We start from the raw sequence: 22704 nt of genomic DNA on the forward strand, positions 1-22704 counted from the left end.
TTTAATGAAGTTTTATATTTTTTTTAATTCACAGTCAAGTATAAAATAATACGAGAGACTATAATTTATATGTTTATAAATCATATGATAAGCAAATATAATACAAATCATACATCAATATTATATTTTTGTACGAATTTTATTTAAATACAAATATTTTATTAAAATGAATTTTAATAAATATAAATTATTTTTAAAAAATTAAATATTTTTAATATATATATATATATATATATATATATATATATATATATATCACATCCCATTTAATAAATAAACTTAATTGAATGAAACATCACGATAAACAATATAAAGAGCAAAGTCATGAAGTATAAATGTCACTCCTTACAGTTATCCAGAATAAACTAGGAAAAAAACCAAGGCACACCACGATGTCATTAACAATACGGAAAAAAGAAGTTTAAGTGTATTCAAAATATATGCTCAAGGAGTAAGGCAATATATAGGCCACAACCCTAAAAGAGAACTTGGAATATGGGGATCCAACCCAAGATGAGTTACACAGCGGAGTTTCCATCACCCTAAGGACCACGAGGATTTCTCACATCTGCTCACATCAATAAATTGATGATCATCGCAAAAGTAGAAAACCACACACAAACAAACATAAAGGGTAAGCTAGAGTGGAAAAATGTTTTATCATACAATTGCATAAAATTTTAAAGTCAAAGATACACAAATCAACCAAGCATGTGATGACCAACAAGCAAGACTCTAAGACTAAATTATCCGAATACATATAATCAGTCGGATTCACTGGATGCTTGCACTTATGGTGGTCTACTGCTCTACAGAGTCAATTGCCAATGGGTTTCACCCTACCACACATAAGGTTAGCCTTCAAATATTTAAGGCCATTATCCTGCCAAAGACTAGGGCCTCCTACTACTCTCACCACTTGAGTTAGTACGCTTTATGTGAGACTAACTGACTCTTTAGAGTTTCAGGATGCAATCCTTACTTGAATCCTTACTAAATTATATAATAAGGCATCACCATGAAACTTTCGTGGAATTATGTCCTAACCATGAGACACCACCATGAGCTCCCACTAACAAGGGTCATGGAATTACGTCCTGACCATGAGGCACCACCATGAAACCCTCATGGAATTACGTTCTGACCATGAGGCACCACCATGAGATCTCACTAGAGATTCATGAAATAACGTCCTAAACCATACCAAAATCATGTCTCACCAACCAAGCATAAAGTTATCATGCATACCAATTCCATGCCCATATTTTTAACCAACCATTCAATCAGGTTCCATGCCAAGATCATACCAAACTCATCAATTTCAGTCCATAAACCATTTAATACATGCAAAATCACTCAATTCATGCTTTAACATAGTAATCCAACCAAACATGTAACCAACACCCAAGAACAGAAAAGAAATCAGCACCTGAGCACATTCTCACCCAGGTTAGAAGGTCTCGCTCAGGCGAGAGGGTTCTCTTGCTCAAGCGAGCTCCTTTCGGTTAGGTGAGAGCTCAAAAAATGGAACAGTGGTGCTTTCGCGTTATCTCACTTAGGCGATACCTCCTCGCTTGAGCGAGATGGCTTCTCGCTCAAAATTAGCGACAGCTTACGCAAGCACCTGGAGACTTTCTAATACTCTTGCTTAGGCAAGACCCACTCACTTGGACAAGAATATCATATCTCCTCCACTGTTCACGTAAGCCGACACAAAGATTTATCCAGAGCAGAGCACAATACATGTTCATATTAATTTAAACACCATACAATCACCAAAAGCACAAGACAGAGCTTAAAAACAAGTAAAATATATTTAAATACGAAACCCTAGCTTCCCTTACCTGGAAAATGCTAGCCAAAGACTCGGACACCCAAACAGTTGAGCACAATAGCTGTAGGAGCAGATTCGAGAGCTGGAAAATAGTGGAACAAATTTAAAACGAGTTCACCAAGACAAACCTTAGTTGGAACCAGGAAGACTAAGCTGAAGGAGAAAGAGCATGAGTTGGAAAACGACTTACGTGGAGCAGAAAATGGGGTTGAGCTAACTTGAAGAGAACCAGAGGCTAAACCCTAACAGAGCGTGGTTGCAATTCTAAGAGAGAGTGATGGAGTTATTTTCTGAAAAGTGCAGAGAATGAGAGGGTTAGATTGGTTTAGGGGTTTTGGGCACCTTGCGAGCCCGCTTGAGGCCCAACAGTCCAAGGTAAGCCCTTAAACTTTCTGATAGAATTTAAATGGGCCTTACAATATATATATATATATATATATATATATATATATATATACAAAGTTTTATAAATTATTCAATCATATTAAAAGAGTTGGTGTAAAATATTAATTAACACAACTATGTCTGTTTACAAAACTTATTACTCATTCAGAGTCTAATAAATAAAATGTTTATTACAAAAGAGTTTTTCAAAGTGTTTTATGTAACATCCCGACCGGATATTACAGTTTAAATAAATAACATAAAATAGAAATAATAAATACTTCATTTATAAAAACATTTTCCCAAAAATGCGAGAAATTTAAAACTTCATAGTAGTAACAAGTATTCACAAAACCTCTACTATAACTCCAATATAAAATCCATAATCAATATCCAAGTTTAGTAATATAAAGTATTACAACTGATTCAAAAACATAATAAAAGCTTTGATAAATTCCCAAGCTAGCCCCGATCCGACTCTATGTCTCACTAGATCCACCTACAACATCATCTGCTCTCGTGTACCGCATATACAATCATTGTCAAACACAAGCAGATATGGTGAGCTAACAGAATAAAACATATACATACAAATCATATAATTTCAGTCACACCAAAGAAACCCATATTCTTTTATTTCACACACATGGCTCCTCCCACCATGTCAATCGTGTTCTACGTCTTTTGATGAGTGCCTCAAGGTGTCATGCTACCACACCTACCAGCCACAATTGGTAGAGCACGTGCGGGAAATCCTGTTACGGATCACACACCGTAACGCTAAGTAGAGTTCCCAATACGAATAACATTCATAACGTCCCAAGGCTACCAAACTCGTCAACTTAGTACTGAGGAGGGCAATCTATCTGGACTCATCCGTACACACCATAACATGCACACTCACACCGGCAACACTCGCTAACCCGAGCCACAACTCAAGAGTTCCGCGTGTTCGTTCGCCATCCCGAGCCACAACTCAAGAGATGTCATTCTGAGCCACAACTCAAGGAATGTCACGTGCTTAACCCCTATCCCGAGCCACAATTCAATGGATATGTTCCGAGCCACAGTTCAAGGAACACTAGCAAGCTGACCTTTGAAGTATCACCAAAGCCTTGTAGACCATGCACACTTAAAACAAGCAAAACACCATCATGCTGCAACACATGTCGTTTGGCACTGCTCACGAGGCACCAAGCATTATTTGCTTCCAGATCGCCTAGCGGAGGACACGTACCGCCAGGTGCTAAGCGCCTCGAACACACTAACTCCGCAACGACCGCCTGGCAGGACCACCCTCACCGTCAGGCGCATGAGTTCTAGGAGCCCATTGTGTTAGCAGTTATCACCTGGCAGATCCTGTTCTGCCGCCAAGCGCTGCATCAGTACTCTGTGTTGTATTGAGTTATATGCACACAGAGCATATTGCACACTAATTAAGCATCAATTCTCACAGTAGAATTTTCCTCAATCAACTACATCAGTTCTCAGGTGATTAACTTACTACCAATGTTCTTAATCCCATTTAGGTTCACTAACCAAAATTACCAATTAATAGACTTAATTAACCTCAATGTTTCTAACATCACACATACCAATGTTAATCTCATATCTCTTTTGCTACATTATTTAACCAAACATTAACTAAGACTTTATCAAAGTAAATACAACACAACCACCATATCTTACCATAATTACACCCCAATTACATTTTGGCACATCCAATTAACCTTACTATCCTGCATTCCAGTCTGCCCTCTCAGAAATTAAATTCTGATTTAATTAACCTGAATTCATTATCATAGCTTTCAAATCTGTCCCACCACAATCATAACTTAATGTTTTTGCAAAATCCCTTCTCTATAATTACCTATCCTTTTAGTCCCAATCTCGCAGATCCAAATCTTCTTTTAACACTCCAATTGACCTGGGTGAATTTCCCAATTCTCTCACTGCACACCAACACACATACCACCATTCTGGTATAGCGCCTAGTGGCAGTTTGGGTGCCGCCAGGCGGTTCCTACTGTTCCAAACCCCAGAAGCTCTCCCCTTGCACTTGCAAACCTCAATCAGCCCAACCATTTCCATTTCCTTCAAATTTCGACCCAATACTCACCACTCAACGGTTTATGATCGCAATTCATCCCCAAAACTTTCAATCAAACAAAATTCCATTAATATTACCCATTCAATTTAGTCCATCTCTAAATTCCCAATTTTACAAACCCTAACACGACGTCCATGAGATTCTCTTTCAATTTAACTATCAACCATGTATGATTCAATGCAATATAACAAATAATCATTATCACACAGTGAGAACAACCTTTTCTCTCGATTAGAATCATCCCCAAACACCCAGAACATCCAAATCGAACCAAATTTGGTTAGCATCGCCTGACGGGTGTCCATCACCGTCAGGTAGTTCATCAAAACCCAAAAATTGGGTTATCAAGCATGTGTCGCCTAGTGGCACAAGACTTCACCGCCAGGCGGTTCCTCATAGGAACTTAGAAAACCATAAACTCAGCATGCATCACCTAACGGCTATGAATACCCGCCAAGCGGTTTTTGGAATTTTTCCAGAAACCCAGAAATTTAAACATGGTAGAGGGAAATCATGCATCATCAAGTTATATATGTTATACAGACAATCAAAACATAAAATTAGTGTGGTAAAGCTACCTTAACCTGGTTTCCTTGCTTAAAATATAATGCTAGAGTCCCTCTCTTGATCACCAATGGTTTCTCTTAGTTCTCCCATGGTCCAGCTCCTCAATTCCACTCACTAGTCATTATTTTTCTTTGATTTCGTGCACCTTACAATACCCTCACATGTTCAGACTCAAAAACCCTTATTCTCTCTCTCAATTAGTCTTTTAATGGTGTCTTAATAGTAGGTTAATGTCCAAAAACGAAAATTGGTTTATTGTGGCTGATAATTGCCATTCAATAGTTCATTATGCACTATTTTTCAGCCCCTCTTGGCTGCTAGGGTTTTCCTTGCCCTTTCACATTCATGCCAAAAGAAATTTTTGGCAAAAAGAAAGTTTACTTTGGTTTTATCAAGGTTTGAACACATAACCAAGCCTATCACAAGTCAATGCATAACCATTCAACCAATTCATGTTTCATGATAATTCACATAATTTTATAATTATGTTATCATATATCATGATCCAGCACATTATAAAAAAATTATAAATTAAAAATCACATAAATGACATACATAGGACTCAAACCCAAGTCCTCTCAAACAATCAAGTACTCTCAACCATTTAAGCTAGCACTTTTCCACATCATATAAGTTAGAATTAAATACTATAAAGGCTCTCACTACCCGCATTTATTAATTAATTATTTAATTAATTAAATTTAGCGGATCTTACATTTTATTAACTTTATTCAATTATTTGAGTTTACCTATTTTTTTAATTGCTATTTGAGTTAACTCTTAAGATTTGTTTTTTACAAAACAAGAGTAAACCTGTTAAACATGAATATAAAATGAAGGTCATGCAATTAGTGAATTGTCTTTAATTAAAGGAGAAAAAGTTGCATACTAGAATCAACAAATGATTGTCTTCTTAGAGTCTTGTCATATCGTCATGATGTGTTAGGAATCTAAGTGTAAGTCTAAGTCCCACATTGGATAGAAATGAGAAAGTAAAGCATTATATAAGAATAAAGACCCATAAACTCATTGCCTTAAGGTTTTTGGTTGAGAGTGGTGTCATTGCCTTATGTGATTGAGCTCAGGTCTCATTAGTGTTGTATCTCTCTAGTAAAACCCCCTTTATAAAACCTAACATGATGAATGTGGCAAAAAATGGTAGTTATATTCCAATACACGAACATGGTGCACAAAAAAAGTGAGCCCATTTTATGGACAAATGAGGAAAAACAAAAGATACCTACTGAACACTCGTAATGAATTGATATGTGCACTATAAGAAGAAAAGTACTAAAAAATACATGCACTAAAGGGTGCAAAAGAGATATGCCTCAATTTACTAAACCATTAAGATGAACTCTATGGGGGAAATGAGAACATAAAAAAAATATGTTTAATAGATTTCAAAACTATATTGAGCAATGTTAGATCTCTATGGAAATATTATGATAATTATAACCATTTACAAAATATCTTATGAAGTTTTCCATTGACAATGGAGATGACATATGTCTTGCACTAAGGACACAAAAAAAAACTTCAACATTGTGTCCATAAAAGGAGTTGTAGCTATCCTGAAAGTGTACGAGCCAAAATTACAAATGGGATGAGCAAGAAGTCATTTACTCTAAAGGCTTAAAACGAGATACACTATCACCAAGTGTTGAAAGTGGAAGAACCAACAAACGACCCCTCAAAAGATGAGGTCTCTAGAGTAGATGACCAAATTAGGGATGACAACGAGTTGGATTGAGCACGGATAGTAATTATCGGCACCTGATTCGCAACAAAAAAATTCACCTGCTACCTACTCTATTACACACGTGGGTACCTATTTAAAAAATGCATGTTGATTTTTAAAACCTGCAAGTACCCGTAGATATCTGTGTATATTTAAATATATATATATATATATATATATATATATATATATATATATATATATATATATATATATATATATATATATATATATATTATAAACTTTTAAAATAAAATTACAGAAAAATTTGAAATAAAAGATAAATTAAATTTTAATTTTAATTAAATTTAACGTAATCTAATAAAATATAAACTAAATTTTAATTAAATTTAACTTAATAAATTATAAATAAAAGTTTAATTTTAATTTTTTTCAAGTAACAGATACCTACGAGTACAAATAGTATGATATTCGCACTTGACATGTTTATAAACGAATATTAAAATACTCGTTACTTGTAATCCGTAAGTAATAAATACTTGCGGGTAGGGATGTTAACGGGGCGAGTAGAGTACAGGTAGTAGCTCCCTCGTACCCTACCCGTTGGATAAATATCTACCTCGTACTCGTACCCATATCCGTTGGGTATCTGTTATACTGGTATCCGCATAATTTTTTAATATCCACAGATATCCACGGGTACCCGCGGGTCGTGAGGCTTGTCCGGGTCGTCGTGCTCATTCGTGTCTTCGGGCTCGTCCGTGTCGTCGGGCCCGTTTGGATCATAGGGCTTGTCTGAGTCGTCAGGTCCGTCCGAGTCGTCGGGCCCATCTTGGTCGTTGTGCCCATCTGTATCATTGGGCTCGTCCAGGTTGTGAGGCTTGTCTGGGTTGTCGGGCATGTTTGTGTCTTTGGGTCTGTCTGTCTCATTGGGCCCGTCTAGATCATCGGGTTTATCCGGGTCGTCGGGCCTGTCCTTATCGTCGGGCTCGTCCTTGTCGTCGTGCCTGTCTGGATCGTCGAGCCCATTTGGGTCGTCGGGCCCATCTGGGTCATCGCGTCCGTCCTGTCGTCGAGTCTATCTTGATCTTCGAGCACGTCCTGGTCTTCGGGCCCATCTATATCGTCGATCCCGTTTGGATCATTGGGCCTGTCCGGGTCGTCGGGCCCGTCCAGGTCGTCAGGTTCGTCATTTCCTTTGGGCTTGTCCGAGTCGTCGGGCTCGCTCGGATCGTCACGCTCGTCTAGATCATTGGGCTCGTTCGGGTCATTGAGTCCGTTCGGGTTTTCAGGCTTATCCGTTTCGTGGAGCCTGTACAGATCGTCGATGTCTTTTGGGTCATCGGCCTCGTCCAGGTCATCGTGCTTGTTCGGATCGTCATGCCCGTCCGGATCGTTAGGCCTCTCGATGTTATCAGGCATGTCTAAGTCTTCAAACCCGTCCAGTTTGTTGGGTTGATTTGGGTCTTTGGGTCTTATGGCCCGTCCAGGTCGTCAAGCCCGTTTGGGGCTTCGGACTTATCCAAGTGATTGGACATGTTTGGCTCATCGAGCCTGTTTGGGTCTTCAGACCCGTCCGGGTCGTTCGATTTGATCTTTGACTCTGGCTTAATGTATTACTTGGGGGGCCTAACCCATCTTAGTCCTACCCCTAACCCACTAGAGAGGGGGCTTTAGGGGCTGAGGCCTTTACTTGCCCCCCTCATTTGGGACCTCCTAAAAGAGGGCTTTATGAAGAGTGGGCCAAAACTAGCCCATGGACTAGGGGCCAAATTGACACCTCTACCTATATTCTTCTTTGGTATTTGAGCAAATGTTTCTCTATTGTAAATTTCATAAGTTTGAATATATCTCTTTGCAACCAGTTTGACTTTATATTTTGTCTATTAAGTATATTTCTTTGTAAATATCCATTTGTACCGCGTCCTTCAATGACAACAATAAAGTTTTGATATTTATTAGAAAGATTGAAAAGAATATATAGTGTTCTGGTAAAAAGGGGAACCCGAGGTGCACACTGGTCACAACTCGACCTCTTTGCCAGATACTCGATAATATCACTCTTTCTCACTCTTTTCTCTCTGAAAAATGTCTGCCTTTTCTTTGGGGTATGGTGCCTGCTTTATATCGGTCCTTCCTCATCCTCCGTTCGGTTATTGTTCGGTTACTCTATGGTGGTGGAATGTTGTTTGTAACATCCCATCCGGATATTACGAATTTAATTAAATAAAAAGAAATAATACATCAGCATCATTTATTTCTTAAATAAAAATAATAACATCGCAGTTAAAATTACCTCATTTCCCAAAGTGCGGGAAATCTGAGTATTTATTTCATGTATCGATAACGAAAATTAAGACAAGTATTCGTCAATTATAAAATAAAAAGTCCAAGAACATAAATGTTTACAACTGATTCAAAATCATAGAAATAAAATCCCCAAGCTATCCCCTCTCCATAGTTAAGCCTCACCAGCTCCACCTGCATCATCACCTGCTCACGTGTATCGCGTACACGGTCATCGCCAAACACAAGCAGATAGGGTGAGCTAATAGTTAAAACATACAAGAATATATATATCAATATACACATACATGTTTAACCAGTACAAATAATATAACAACACCAATTCTTTCTTATACGGCATGGCCACCACCTTATCAAGAATCCTTTATTTTCCCATAAAGTCTCATTCTATTCCCATCACATGGCCACCACCATGTACACCGATGCACCTAATGGAAGTCACGTTACCTTCCCTCCACATGGCCACCACCATGTATATTAAGTACATCAGGGAACCTCGTTCCATTTCCTTCACATGGCTACAACCATGTTAACAGTCTTCTACATCTCCTATTATGTATCTCGAAGCGCCTTGCTGCCACACCTATCGGCCACAACCGATAGAGCACGTGTGGAAACCATGCTACGGATCACACACCGTAACGCCAAGTGGAGTTCCCAAATACGAACATAGTCCGCAACATCCCAGGACTACCAAACTCGTCAGGGACTCACTGAGGAGGGCAATCCATCTGGACCCATCCATACTGGCCACAACCAGCACACTCCACCGGCACACTCGCCAACCCGAGCCACAACTCAAGGTTCCTCGTGTTCATCCACTATCCCGAGCCACCACTCAAGGAAGTCATTCCGGGCCACAACCCATAGAATGCCACGTGCTTATCCCTATCCTGAGTCACAACTCAAAGATACGTTCCGGGCCACGACCCATGGAACTCCAGCAAGCTCACCATCGAGATATCTTAGGAACATTGTAGATCCCCCATCATCACACAAACTCCAATCAATCCAATATTGCAACCATTTTGCTTCTGAACTTACCATCCATCCACCTCTGGCTTAAACATCCAACTCTCGCCTAAGCATTCCAGTTCACCTCGCTCAGGCTAGGTTACCTCGCCTGAGCGAGCATCATACATGAAACCAACCACGAACCCTCGCTTAGGCGAGTCTTACCCGCCTGGGCGAGATCACGTTTTGCCCAAGACTCTCAACCCTTGCTTGAGCTGTGTGGTAAACCTCCATTAGAACGCTATTCGAATTCTCGCTCAGGCGAGAGGCTCTCGCCTGAGCGAGACACATCATCGCCTAAACAACAAACCCCGCCTGCGCGAGATGTGCAACCAACACACTCGAGGTGCGCACGGATTCTCGCCTGGGCGAGAGGGTCTGTCGCCCAAGACCAACTCACCTCGCCTGAGCGAACAACTCGAGCAGAGAGAGGTTTATGAGTTCCTGCATGTCTCGCCTAGGCGAGCCTCACTCGCTTGAGCAAAAATTGCAGGTTTTGGCACTGATTCACGCACGCACCCACTGTGCCAGAGACCCAAAATACAACTCACACTTACCAATTCATTAAACACCAATTCATTAAACTTATGCACATATTTGGACTCGAAATTATGCCCCAACATACAACTTTGCACAATTGTAATATATACAGTTCATAACCCCAAACTACTCATGCATTTAGGCCAACATTCAATATAACAGTACCCCAAACCCAAACCCTTAATTCCCTTAGAGGCAAAACGAGTACCCCAAACCCAAACCCTTAATTCCCTTAGAGGCAAAACGATAATTCAGAACCCAATTCATCACAAATCATGCAAAACAACACCATAAGCATAGAAATTCGGCTTAGCTCCCCTAACCTGAAACTTCCCCGCTCTAAGCTTGAAATTAAGGGATTTCCTTTGATCACCAAGGCTGACAGTACCACCATGTTCGTTTCCCCTCTCTACTTCACTCCCAAATTTCTGCTAGGTTTCCCACAGCTAAAGTTTAAGCCAAAAAGAGTTAAATTTGACTCACCAAGGTTTGAACCCATGACCTTCCCAATGCCAACTCAAAGCTAACCACCAGGCCAACTTATGTTTCTTGCTACCACACACAATTCAAGCATTATCTCATACAAAATGTGGCGCAACATACCATTAAAACAATTAATAACAAAACTAAACACAATTGGCATCCATAGGACTCAAACCCAAGTCCTTTCACACAATTAAAGTACTCTCAACCACATGAGCTAGTACTTTTCCACGTCATACATAACATAATTTAATGTCATAAATGCACTAGCCTCCCGCATTTATTAATTAATTATTAATTTAATTAATTAAATTCGTGGTCTTACATTGTTGGGAATGCCGAAACGGATGGGAACGTGGTCATGTACTCCCTACCAAGAGGGAAGGTGGTGCGGTTTTGAGAACAAATATCCCTCATAAATCGGTCGTAGATTGGCCCAGTACACAAGTTCACTTGAAATCGCCCTAGTATGTGGCAGACCAACCTTAAAGAACAAGGTCGCATAAAAGAAACAAAACAGCCCTGACTGATTGCTGGACTCGTTCACACAAACCGGTTCGTCTAATTCACATCGAACTACAAGAACATCCTCTTCGTCACTCTGACACAGGGGCTGTCCATGGCGGAACCGAACTATAAAGTTGTCTAAAGTAAAGCTGGAAGTCTCTCTACGAAGGGGTAACGACACCCAAGGATAGAAATCATCATAAGACGTCATCTTAGCACAGATAAAACAAAAAACCTCTTAACCAAATCACGGCACAAACCAACCTCTCCCTCAACCTAAGTTCAGCGGCGAAACTGCAAAACCACCAAGAAAACTACTAAACAACCACCATCGACGATCGCAAATAAACATCACTCTCCCCCAAAAAAGAAAAGCTCGAAAAAACTACAGCTTTGAATCAACATTCATAAAACCAACACTAAAAACCCCAGACATGCGGCGAATGGCAAAGAACCCCAGAAACCAAAGGAGCACAACAGAAGAAGTGTGAAAATTAATCAAAAGTAAAAGCGAGAAACGAAAAAGAACACCTGTTGCCGGAGATGCCTGGAACTGCGACCGCCGCGAGGAGAAGAGCAAGAGAAAATGAAGAAGAGCAACGAAATGGGAAGAGATTAAAAAAATCTCCAGAGAAAACGTAAGAGAAGCGTGTGAGAGAAGTTGCCTTAAATGTTGAAAAGACGAATGGCAGTTTTTTGCATAGGGAAATTAAAACGCGCCGCACGTTACTCTAGACACACGCCAGGGAAGTCTGAACGACCTCTTCGCTCCATTGTCTAAAAAGGTGCTCGAGGTCGGAGGGTTAGTGTATGCCCCCTCGACCAGTCTTCGCCTGACCTAGCTAATGCCATTTATTGTGTCGATCTGGGCCAGATTGGTCATAAGGTCATCCTGTCTCGGGCCGATTTGAGACCGACCTTGATGTTGGGCCAGCAGACGACTAATCTATAAGCTAGGTCAATACGCGACCTGGACCGATACATGAGCAAACTATCTATGGGCCGATCTTGAACCGATCCACATACTAGGGCGATTTCAAGTGAACTTGTGTACTGGGCCGATCTACAACCGATTTATGAGGGATATTTGTTCTCAAAACCACACCAACTTCCCTCTTGGTAGGGAGAACATGACCACGTTCCCATCCGTTTCGGCATTCCCAACAACATTCCACCACCATAGAGTAACCGAACGGAGGATGAGGAAGGACTGATATAAAGCAAGTACCATACCCCAAAGAAAAGGCAGACATTTTTCGAAGAGAAGTGAGAAAGAGTGATATTATCGAGTATCTGGGAAAGAGGCCGAGTTGTGACCGGTGTGCACCTCGGGTTCCCCTTTTTACCAGAACACTTCATATATTCTTTTCAATTTAAAATGCTGCTGACCGCAAAGAAAAATATAAAACAAAAACAGATTAGGCTAATCAAAGTGTGTGGAGCTTGTGTACTATACCATAATCGATTATTTTATATAACTCTGTATATACCATCGCAAGTCAATACTTGCTTTATTTGAAAATCAACAAATACAACGCACACAATCATCACTCTTCCTTCCGAATCTGTTGTACATCTTTTTTAACAAACATAACGTGAATAACAGCAAAATTGTCTACAGACCCTTTATGCCCACTTTTCTGCACAGGTCAGCAATGAACTGCTCAAAATACATAAAACAGAAATTGTTTTTGTGATGCACCACAGGAACACAGACATCGGTACATTCACCTCACTCCTGAATCTGAACAGGCTCAAAACCCCTATCAATTGAAGCCTTCACAGCATCCGCTACCAGTTGAGTTTTCCTACTAATTGTTGGCCACTTCTTCTCGGGTTTTGCGTTCTTGAATTTGATATCTGCCACCAAACGGGCAAGCTCATTTACCATAAGAGCCTCCTGAGGTATCTCAGTTTCTATTACATGCTTGCTTGGCTGTGGAACCCACTTTGTAACACCTTCATCAACACCTGATTCCGTAGCTGCATAAAATGATGCTTCTTTTTCTTCATATGGGAGAACGAAGTCATGAACATGTAGCGTTCCTTTTGTCCCTAGTGCAGTTATATCCGTTGACGTGTTGGACAAGAAGGAGCAATAGAAGGTTGCTGCTTTTCCATCTTCCCAGTACAAAGTAGCCCCACAAGCCAATATAACCCCAACTTGATTATGCTCAGGGTTGCGCGAGGCGATTACAGTTTTTGGTAGTTCATAGTTGGCAGCCCAGAGTATTGCTCTAAGACAGTACCAACCTGCATCGCCAAGAGCACCAAGAGCATCAAGATCTGGCTTCACACGAATGTCATTCTCAAGAAAATCGGCATTAGCCCTAAATGTAAAATTGGAGTGAATCTGGGAAAGTAGAAAAGAAACGATGTATGTCAATATTTTTAGTTATTTCATATTTTAAAATTAGTATGATTGGTGTTTAATAAGAAAAACTTAAAAATTACTCCAACAAAAAGCAAAATTGAAATTAAAACAGGTTTCATACCGATCTGAGCTGGCCAAAACGGTTTACATCGGAGAGAAACTCCTTCATCGTCGAGGTGCGGGGGTGGTGCATCCACATGGTACCGTCCATGAGCTGCACTCCATTGGATTCGCAAGCTGCGATTATCTCATCAAACTCAGCAACATTAAGAGCAACTGGCTTCTCAAGGAGCACGTGCTTCTTCTTGCTGGCGGCGAGCACGGCCCAGCGCACGTGCAGACTGGTGGGGAGCGGCAGGTAGACGACATCGACCTCGGGGTCGTCGAGGACGGCCTCGTAGGAGCCGTACACCTTGGCGCCGGCGGGGAAGCCATTGGCGGCGGCGAAGGCGCGGGCCTTGTCAAGGGAGCGGCTCCCGACGGCGTTCAGGACGGCGTTGGGCGCGAGCGCGACGGCGCGGGAGACCCTGCGCCCAATTCCGGCGCAGCCTATGAAGCCGAAACGGATTTTGGGGGTTTCCGCCATTTGGAGAGTTGAAAGTGTGGAGACGAAAGGGTTTTGGAGCGAGACAGTGTCCTCCGTGCATAAGGGTTGTTTGCTTTTCAAGAAATTACACCATTCCCAGTGTTACTTTAAGATTCTGCAGTTCCAGATTTGACACTGTGCAAGCAACTCACGGAGAGCAGGAGCAGTGGTTCGTTGACTCTCACCTTCTTTTCTACACTCATCATCTTACATCATTATAAATCATTATTTTATTGTAATATAATATTTTATTATAAAGTAATATTTTCTTATGATATAATGTTTTATTAAAAAAAAGTAGCTGTATAATGGTATTCATTTATAAAAGGTGATGTCAAAATACTTTTTCCCTCACCTCACCCACCAATGATAAACGTGTTAAAAACTTGAAAGAAACATGTCTATTTTTAACCTAACATATCACACCTACATGTCCCTTGACCCTGACAAATAATACCAAACGAATCTCAATTCTTACACATTTCTTAACTCATTTCTTTTCTATTTCCATCTTTCTCTCTTTTTTTTCTTCGAAAACGAAACACCACACAAACAACGAAAATAGAGCAATTACTATACGAAAGCATTTATTATAACATATAAAAAAAATACCTGTCTATGTATGGATATGTCTATATGTGTTTATAAAAATACAACTTTTCTATGTCTATATTTGTTTGTATGCGACTCTAATCGATATCGAAGTTGTCAAAGATGTCATGTTATTTTCAGAGTTGTTTGGAGATAGGATAACCTTTAGTGATGTGTTTGCTTCAAAAAATTTGTTATTTTTTTAAGGAGAGTCAATGTTGTTGTTCTTCAATGATAGCACCTTCCTCTTGACTTTTTCTTTTTCCAAACAAATTCTGAAAAAACTCTAATAACAAATTTAATATCGCTTCATTTATTTCTACACCTAATAATTTGTTGCAACTCTTGTTTTGTTTAGTTTCGATGAACATTTGAGCTCAAATAGGGGGTTCCATTTCTTGCTCTCATATCTTTCCAAGAAATAGTGATGTGAGCATTATATCATATTAAACATTTACGTATTTAAATGTAAATGTTAAAATAATTAAAGATTAAATATGTTTTTAATTTCTATATTTGGACGTGAAATTGGAATTCATTTATATTTCAAACTTTGATATATTTTGATTCCTAAACTTTAAAAATAAATGAATGTAGCATTTTTAATTCAATGATGTTAACTTTTTTTTCTATAGGTTAAACGGTGTTTTATGTTGATATTTGAGCTGGAATGTGTCAAATAATGTTTTTATTGTATATAACTTATTTGTCTGGTAAGGTGTGATATTGTTTCTATGATGTTTGTCAAGATGTGCTAAGTCTTTGAGATTATGATGTCCTCACTTGGTCTGATATAGTGAGTCGTGGGAGAACAGGTACCTATAAGTACTCTAACGCTTAAGTTAATGATAAAAACATATATAATACTTTAAGTGATAATAGAAATTAAGATTCCTTTTTACCTAAAATTGAGTGACCTTTATAAACTCAACTTTTATCGATTACCTTTAAGAATTTTTAGAATCTTTCATAAATATTAATGAATACTTGTTGTATAAACTCCTTAATTACTACATGTTTGATATATTCTCGTCTTGTACCTTTGGTTTCATAAACATTGCCGAGATGCACTTGTACCTGAAGTCACATGGCTGAGATGTACTCATCCCTATAGGATCCCAAAAACACTCATGCTCATTCAATTAGCTTGTGAGAGATGTATTCAGCCCTATTCAATAAATTACCACCATAATTTACTAAGATAAAAATATTAAAAAATCTTTAAAAGGACCGACCTTTGGAATTAAATTTGGATCCGAGGTATTGGAACCTCACTGCAACATTTGTAAAAATAATGTAATTTTAAAAAATTATTTTCTCCTCAAATAAAACAAAACTAAGATTTATCATTTTAAAAGAAATATTCATAAAAATGTTTATTTGGATCTAATAAATATTAACGTTGTATTTACACTAATCACGCACGCATGTGTGGAAGTAATTGTAAGTAATATCGTGTAAATAATATTTTAAGTAATTATTTAAATTTAAAAAATGTAATGATTAAAATGATAAAAGAGTAAATAATTCTTTTATAATAAATAATAATTTGAATTTGAAAAAATAGTTACTAAAGTGATAAAATAAAAAAATAGTTTTTTATTATAAATAATTAATTAAATTTAAAAAGTATAATTAAGAGGATAAAATTGAAAAAACAAAAGAGGACACTAAAGAGATGTATCCTCTTAATAAATGATACTATATTAGTAGATGATGATATTATAATATTATTAGTTAATATACAAAATAAATTTATATTTATTAAAAATAAAGTGAAATGAATGGAGAAAATATGAGAAAATAATTGTTGATGAATAGAGAAACAAAATAGAGAGAGAAGATAGATAGACCAATTGCTCAAACACTAACCAAAAACTAAGATAACAACAATGTTGTGTCATTTCAAATATAATAAATCAAGACCAACACAAGCACGGACCATTGAAGGGACATAAGGGGGTCATGACCCCTCCAAAATTTTTATATTATATAATTTAATTAATATATAATTTTAAATATATATTTAAAAATTAATATTTTAATATATTTTATATATTTTATATTCTAAATTTTTTTATACATCTATATTTATATATAAAGAAAAAGTTTTTTTTTTGTTTTTCACATTTTCAAATTTACCTTTTAAATATTTTTAAAAATAAAAATAATAATTTTAATAACATTATCTTTTAAGTGATCACTCGTTTAATTTAACCATTTTTTATTTGAAACTTAACCATTATAAATGAAAATTAATTATAGTAAAATTATAAAAATTATTTGTATTTATTTTATAATTATAATGATAACAATAATTATAATTTCATTATTTTTTATTATGATAAAAAAAATTAAATACAATATTTTTAATAGTTTATATAAAATTTTTGAAATTACTCTTTTGGTTTCTATTTTCGTTCAAAAATATGAAATTAGTCCTCTAGTTTTTTTAGTCACAATTTGATCTCGATTTTTAAAAAAATGATGCAATTTGGTTCTTTTTTGTTTAATTTTTTGAATCAGATCAAGGTTTTTTAATCAAAATTGAAGTTGTGAATAAGGATGATTTGCTTTGTTGATGTAACTGACATAATCCTAACATTAGTCTTGATGAAAAATCCTTGCTTCACTATAAGAAACTTAACGAAAATAACCAAATTGAGACTAAAAACAACTAGAAGATCAACTCTACATTTTTTAACAAAAAAAAATGGACCAAAAGAGTAATTCAACCAAAATTTTGACACTCGCAAAATATTAGTCGAAGATCCGTCACTGAACACAAGAAGAAAAGCAACCTTGGAGAAGAAATAAAAAAACAAGAACAAAATGAAGAGATAAATGAGAAACGATAAAGAAGATAAACGATAATGAAGACAAAAAATGAATCTCAACGAAGACTATAATGGAATACAACAATGTTGTGCAACAACAACCTTTCACTAATGTCCTATGCAAATGAGTATAACTTTCAATTTTTCCTATACTTGGCTATATTAGTAAAAGCTTTGATTCTTTCAAATAATCGATGTTTATCCTCATGCAACCAGGGTATAAGCTTCAGTTTAACCTAGAACTGAAACCTACTTTGACACCTAGGGTAAAACTTTTTAAAAATGTCACTACGGTCCGAAAGGGTTCGTTTTTTGTAAAATCGAAGCATATTAAGAGAAGTTAAATCATCTTTTTGCACTAGTGTTATATTTTACTTCTATCATATTTAAAAACTTTAGTTAATACGTATCATATAAAAAAAACATGTGATTATATATATATATATATATATATATATATATATATATATATATATATAAAGGTAGTATAAGTTATACAATTATTAAAAGAGTCAAGTGTAAGACATTTATCTCTCTCAATATGTGTTTCTAAAAACTATTATTTATTTCAGCATTTAATAAATTTTTTATTACAATAGATTTTTTTAAAGTATTTTATTAATTTTATGCAATCCCTATTTTAGAGTTGACCCTTTCAACTTGTATAAGAACTAATCTATCGAGGTTTACTTCTTTTCAAAACAAAAAAGTAAATCTATAAAATGGCAATTTAAAATGGAGGTTATGATGTACTAAGTAGATTGCCAACGTTTAAAGAATTGATCACTTATATGACAAGTTTGAAGATGAGGTAGATTTCTCTAACTTGCATTTTGTTAAGCATGCCATGACCTTCACTCCAGTTCATCTCTTCCTAATAGAAAATAGAAAACAAGAATCCTAAGACTAACACAAAAAAGGCTTGTAATTTCTCTCATTCGACGTCAATCATTCAAAGTCCAACGTAAAAAATGATTGGTGGTGTTTTTGTAAATAAGATATCAAACTTGAAGGTAGATATTTGAATATTCAACGTCAAAGGACGTCAACCTCCACATCCCCGACATCAAAATTTATTAGGACATCAGCTCAAAAAACCATCATATAAGAGAGGGTTAGACTTTGATAAGGAGGAAACAAAAAGCATGCATCATATTAAAAAAAAAGAAGAGGTGTGTTTAATCCCTTGATAAGAAATGGCCTAAGTCTATCTTAATACCAAAAAGTAAAATAATTCTTGTTGCAATATGCTTAACTATAGGAATGAAATCCTTATAATAATATTTGGACAACAAGTTATCACCTTACATGACAAACAAAAAGTCAATGTTTCTACACCACAATAAAATATCGTATTTGTGACGAAACAATCTCTAGTTAATCTCTCATTAATCCTTCATAAAATTATTCTACAAAGGATTAACAAGGAAATACAAAAGAAATGTTTATCGCTAAGTATTAGAGCTGAGCAAAATAAACCAAACTGTACTGCACTACCAAAAATTGCACTGAACTAAAAAACTGTACGCATGAACTGCACTGAACTGAAAAATAGTTCAGATGAACTAAACTGAAATATTATTCTTAAAAATAAACTGGACTGAACTGCACTGCACTGAACTGCACTGTACTGTAATATAAACTGAATTGAACTGTTATAAATTGAACTGAACTGTATAAACTGAACTGTTTTATGAACTACACTACGTCAGAACTGAATTGCACTATTTTTGAACTGAACTGCACTAATTTTTAACTTAACTACACTATTTTTGAACCGTTTTTGAACCGAATTGCACTGATTTTGAATAAACTTCACTATTTTTGAAATGAATTGTACTATTTTTGAACCAGATTGCATTGATTTTGAATTGAATTGCACTATTTTTGAACTTAATTACACTATTTTGAATCGAATTGCACTAATTACATATGATTGTACTACGCAATAATAATCTAAAGTTTATAATTTGAAAGTGCTTAGAAAATAACACTTGAAATATGCATCATACTTCAATACACCAATTAACATTTTTATAATTTTTTATTTATATTAAAGTTTTCTGTAACTTAAAATGTAATTAAAATATTAAAATTAATATAATAAATATAAATATCGGTATTAACTTATTTTTTATATTTTAAAATCTTATGTAATATTACTTTTTAGTTTTACGATGTTTATTATGTTCCATCAAATTTTTTAAAAGGATTTATTTTAGAAAATTCTCAAAATTAATATTTTTTTAACATTTGTATTCATTAATATTTGTGTGAAAAATGTTCTAGAAATTTTATGAAGTTCTAAAATATATTTCGTGAAGCAACGAATCAATAACTTTTTATATTTTTTGAGAATTTTTTAAAATAAATTCTCTTTAAAAAGGTTGATGCCACATAATAAATATTTTAAAACTAAAAAAATAATATTACATAAGATTTTAAAATAAAAATACTTTAGTACCAATATTTATATTTATTATACTAATTTCAATATTTAAAAATATAAATAAAAAATTATAAAAATGTTAGCTGTCACAAAATTTAATTTTTAAAAATAATTTCTCTAAAATCATAACATAAAAATAACATTACATAGTAAAATTCATTCAAAATAAAATAAGATCTTGAATTAATTTATAATTTTTTTAATAAATTAATTATAAATATTTTATATTTTTATCAAAGAAAGAGTAAAGAAAAAAATTAAGACAAAATAAAACTAATATTTCAATAAATATTAGTTAACTTAACATAAGTTTAGTTTCTTAAAACTGAACTATTTTATAATACAGTTCAATTATTATTATTATGAATAGTTTAGTATATTTTAGTTTAATATAGTACAATTAACTATAGTTTAGTATAATTTAGTAAATTATGCCCAGCCCTACTAAGTATAGGTAGGTTATTAACTAGAAACTATTCCCTCATTATTTCCTTGCAATTTTGGTAGTAATCCCTCCCTAGGCACCTCATTGATCAAGTAAAGAAAGCATATTAATATCCTCACTTATTAGCTACCAAATTTGTTTGCTAAATTTTAGCAACCTTTTAATAAGTTTTTCCTAGCTAGTTTCTAGAAATTTGTTATATATCCTTAGCTAGTCCTTAGCACATCCATAGATATTTTTCCCTAGTTATTTGCTAGTAAAACTGTAGCAAACAGTCCCAATTTATTTTCTAATAAATCTATAGCAAATATTTTCTAGCTACCATCTAGCGAATCTATATCAAATTCTAACATTTTGTCCTTAGTTAATCCTTAACAAAATTGTAGCAAATTGCGCTAGATAAATATACTAAAAAGTTTCTTACTTTTATTTGTACCTTATCAAATGCATGTCATATATATTTAATAAATATAACTTTAAATAAAAAAATATAATAAGTTTTGCCAAACAATTGGCAAGAAACATGTCAAATTTTACCATATTCAAAACACTCAAAGTCAAGAACAAAATAAAAGTAGACTTTTAGGATCACAATTGTCAACATACATGATTAGTTCAAAAAAAAAACATTATCATCATCTTCATTTTCTTATTCTCCTTGCATTTTTTCGATTGATGGTGGTGATGGTATTTTTAAAGCAAGATATATTTGTGTCTTGAAAAACTTCGTTTGTGCATGCATTTGTTGTTGTAAAAGTGTTTGCATTTCTACTTATTCTTGCATTTGTGTCTACACTTGTGCTTTCATTTGTGCTTTCATTTGTGTCTATATATCTACTTGTGCCTTCAACTAAGATTGCATCTATTATATTTGTACCTCCATTTATACTTGTAGTTCCTCCTGCATTTGGTTTTAGAAATAGTCTATAAATGTAATTGTGTCTACATTTGTTGATGCATTTGATACGTTTGTGTAGCTATTGTAGTGATTTCTTTTGTTGGTGGTGCATGATTTGGATTCGTGAAAATACCTACAACTAAGATGAATCATTCACACTAATGATGGCAATATATAAACTATGGTCAATTCTTTGTATGTGGTTTAAGAGTAGAGAATTTAGGGCCATAACAGAATGGACAAGAAAATGATGTACACCTTCTAAGGTTGGAAGGATCTTGATCAACTCAAAAAGGTGTAAGAAGCACATACAACCATGGAAGAATAAGTGTTAATGATGAAAGCAAACATAACCACTGTGATGGATTAAGATAAAAAAGAAGAAGTAAGAATATACCACCTTCAATCCAAGAATCAAAAGATAAAGATACGTGCAAAAAGATTCGTCACTTGAAAAAAATTCTCAAAATAAAAACAAAAACAAGAGAGAAAAACTCTCAAACACTCAAAATGCCTAAAATGAACGTGGGGATCAATATTAGAATGAGTATAGAGACAGGGACAGAACAAATATGTACATACTCGTATCTATTCTCATACCCCCATTAAAAAATTTGAATATTACTCCCCATTAGAAAAATCGAATATTATTTATACTCATATCTAAATGTAAATGAATGTGAAAATTTTTTGTCAAAACAAAACAAATTCGGATATATCAGGTTGATTTAATATATCTTATTTTATTTAGGTGTATCTCCTATTTTAAAGTACCGACTAATTCTTAAAAAATAGTTAAAAATAGTTATTATATTAACTTCAAGTTTAAAACTATCATAAAACAATTTGAATTTTTTAATGTGCTGTTAAAAACTACGAGTACAATTTGAAAATTATATACAAAATATAATTTATTTTAATATAAATATTTATTTATCATAAATTTAATGATAAGAAATAAAAGTTTTTATGCATCACAATCGCTGACTAAAACATTTTTTCATTTAGACCATCTCTTCTATATAACATTCTTTTTCCATATTTTGTATATCTATAACAATATATAAATGAGATTC

The 22704-nt window shown here is 35.2% G+C and overlaps 1 protein-coding gene across 1 annotated transcript; it reads right to left on the minus strand.

The window, feature by feature from the left end:
• Positions 1–12933: 12933 nt before the first annotated feature.
• Positions 12934–14611, minus strand: LOC114181226 (putative oxidoreductase At4g09670). The gene is made up of 2 exons (XM_028067620.2): positions 13944–14611; positions 12934–13801 (listed from the first exon to the last, which is right to left on the minus strand). Exons 1-2 carry the CDS (start codon positions 14406–14408, stop codon positions 13181–13183), a joined length of 1086 nt encoding a protein of 361 aa, XP_027923421.1. The 5' UTR covers positions 14409–14611; the 3' UTR covers positions 12934–13180.
• Between the last annotated feature and the right edge of the window lie 8093 nt (positions 14612–22704).

Source organism: Vigna unguiculata, chromosome 4 (genome assembly GCF_037176805.1).
Source record: "Vigna unguiculata cultivar grain cowpea cultivar isolate G323 ecotype 2 chromosome 4, ASM3717680v1, whole genome shotgun sequence".
Classification (NCBI taxonomy): Eukaryota; Viridiplantae; Streptophyta; class Magnoliopsida; order Fabales; family Fabaceae; genus Vigna; species Vigna unguiculata.

Excerpts from the sequence above, each read along its gene's own strand:
- LOC114181226 (XM_028067620.2), bottom strand. The coding sequence starts at position 14,408 with ATGGCGGAAACCCCCAAAATCCGTTTCGGCTTCATAGGCTGCGCCGGA. Across the intron at positions 13,802-13,943 it reads GTTTTGGCCAGCTCAGATCG|ATTCACTCCAATTTTACATT; the intron begins GTATGAAACCTG and ends CTACTTTCCCAG.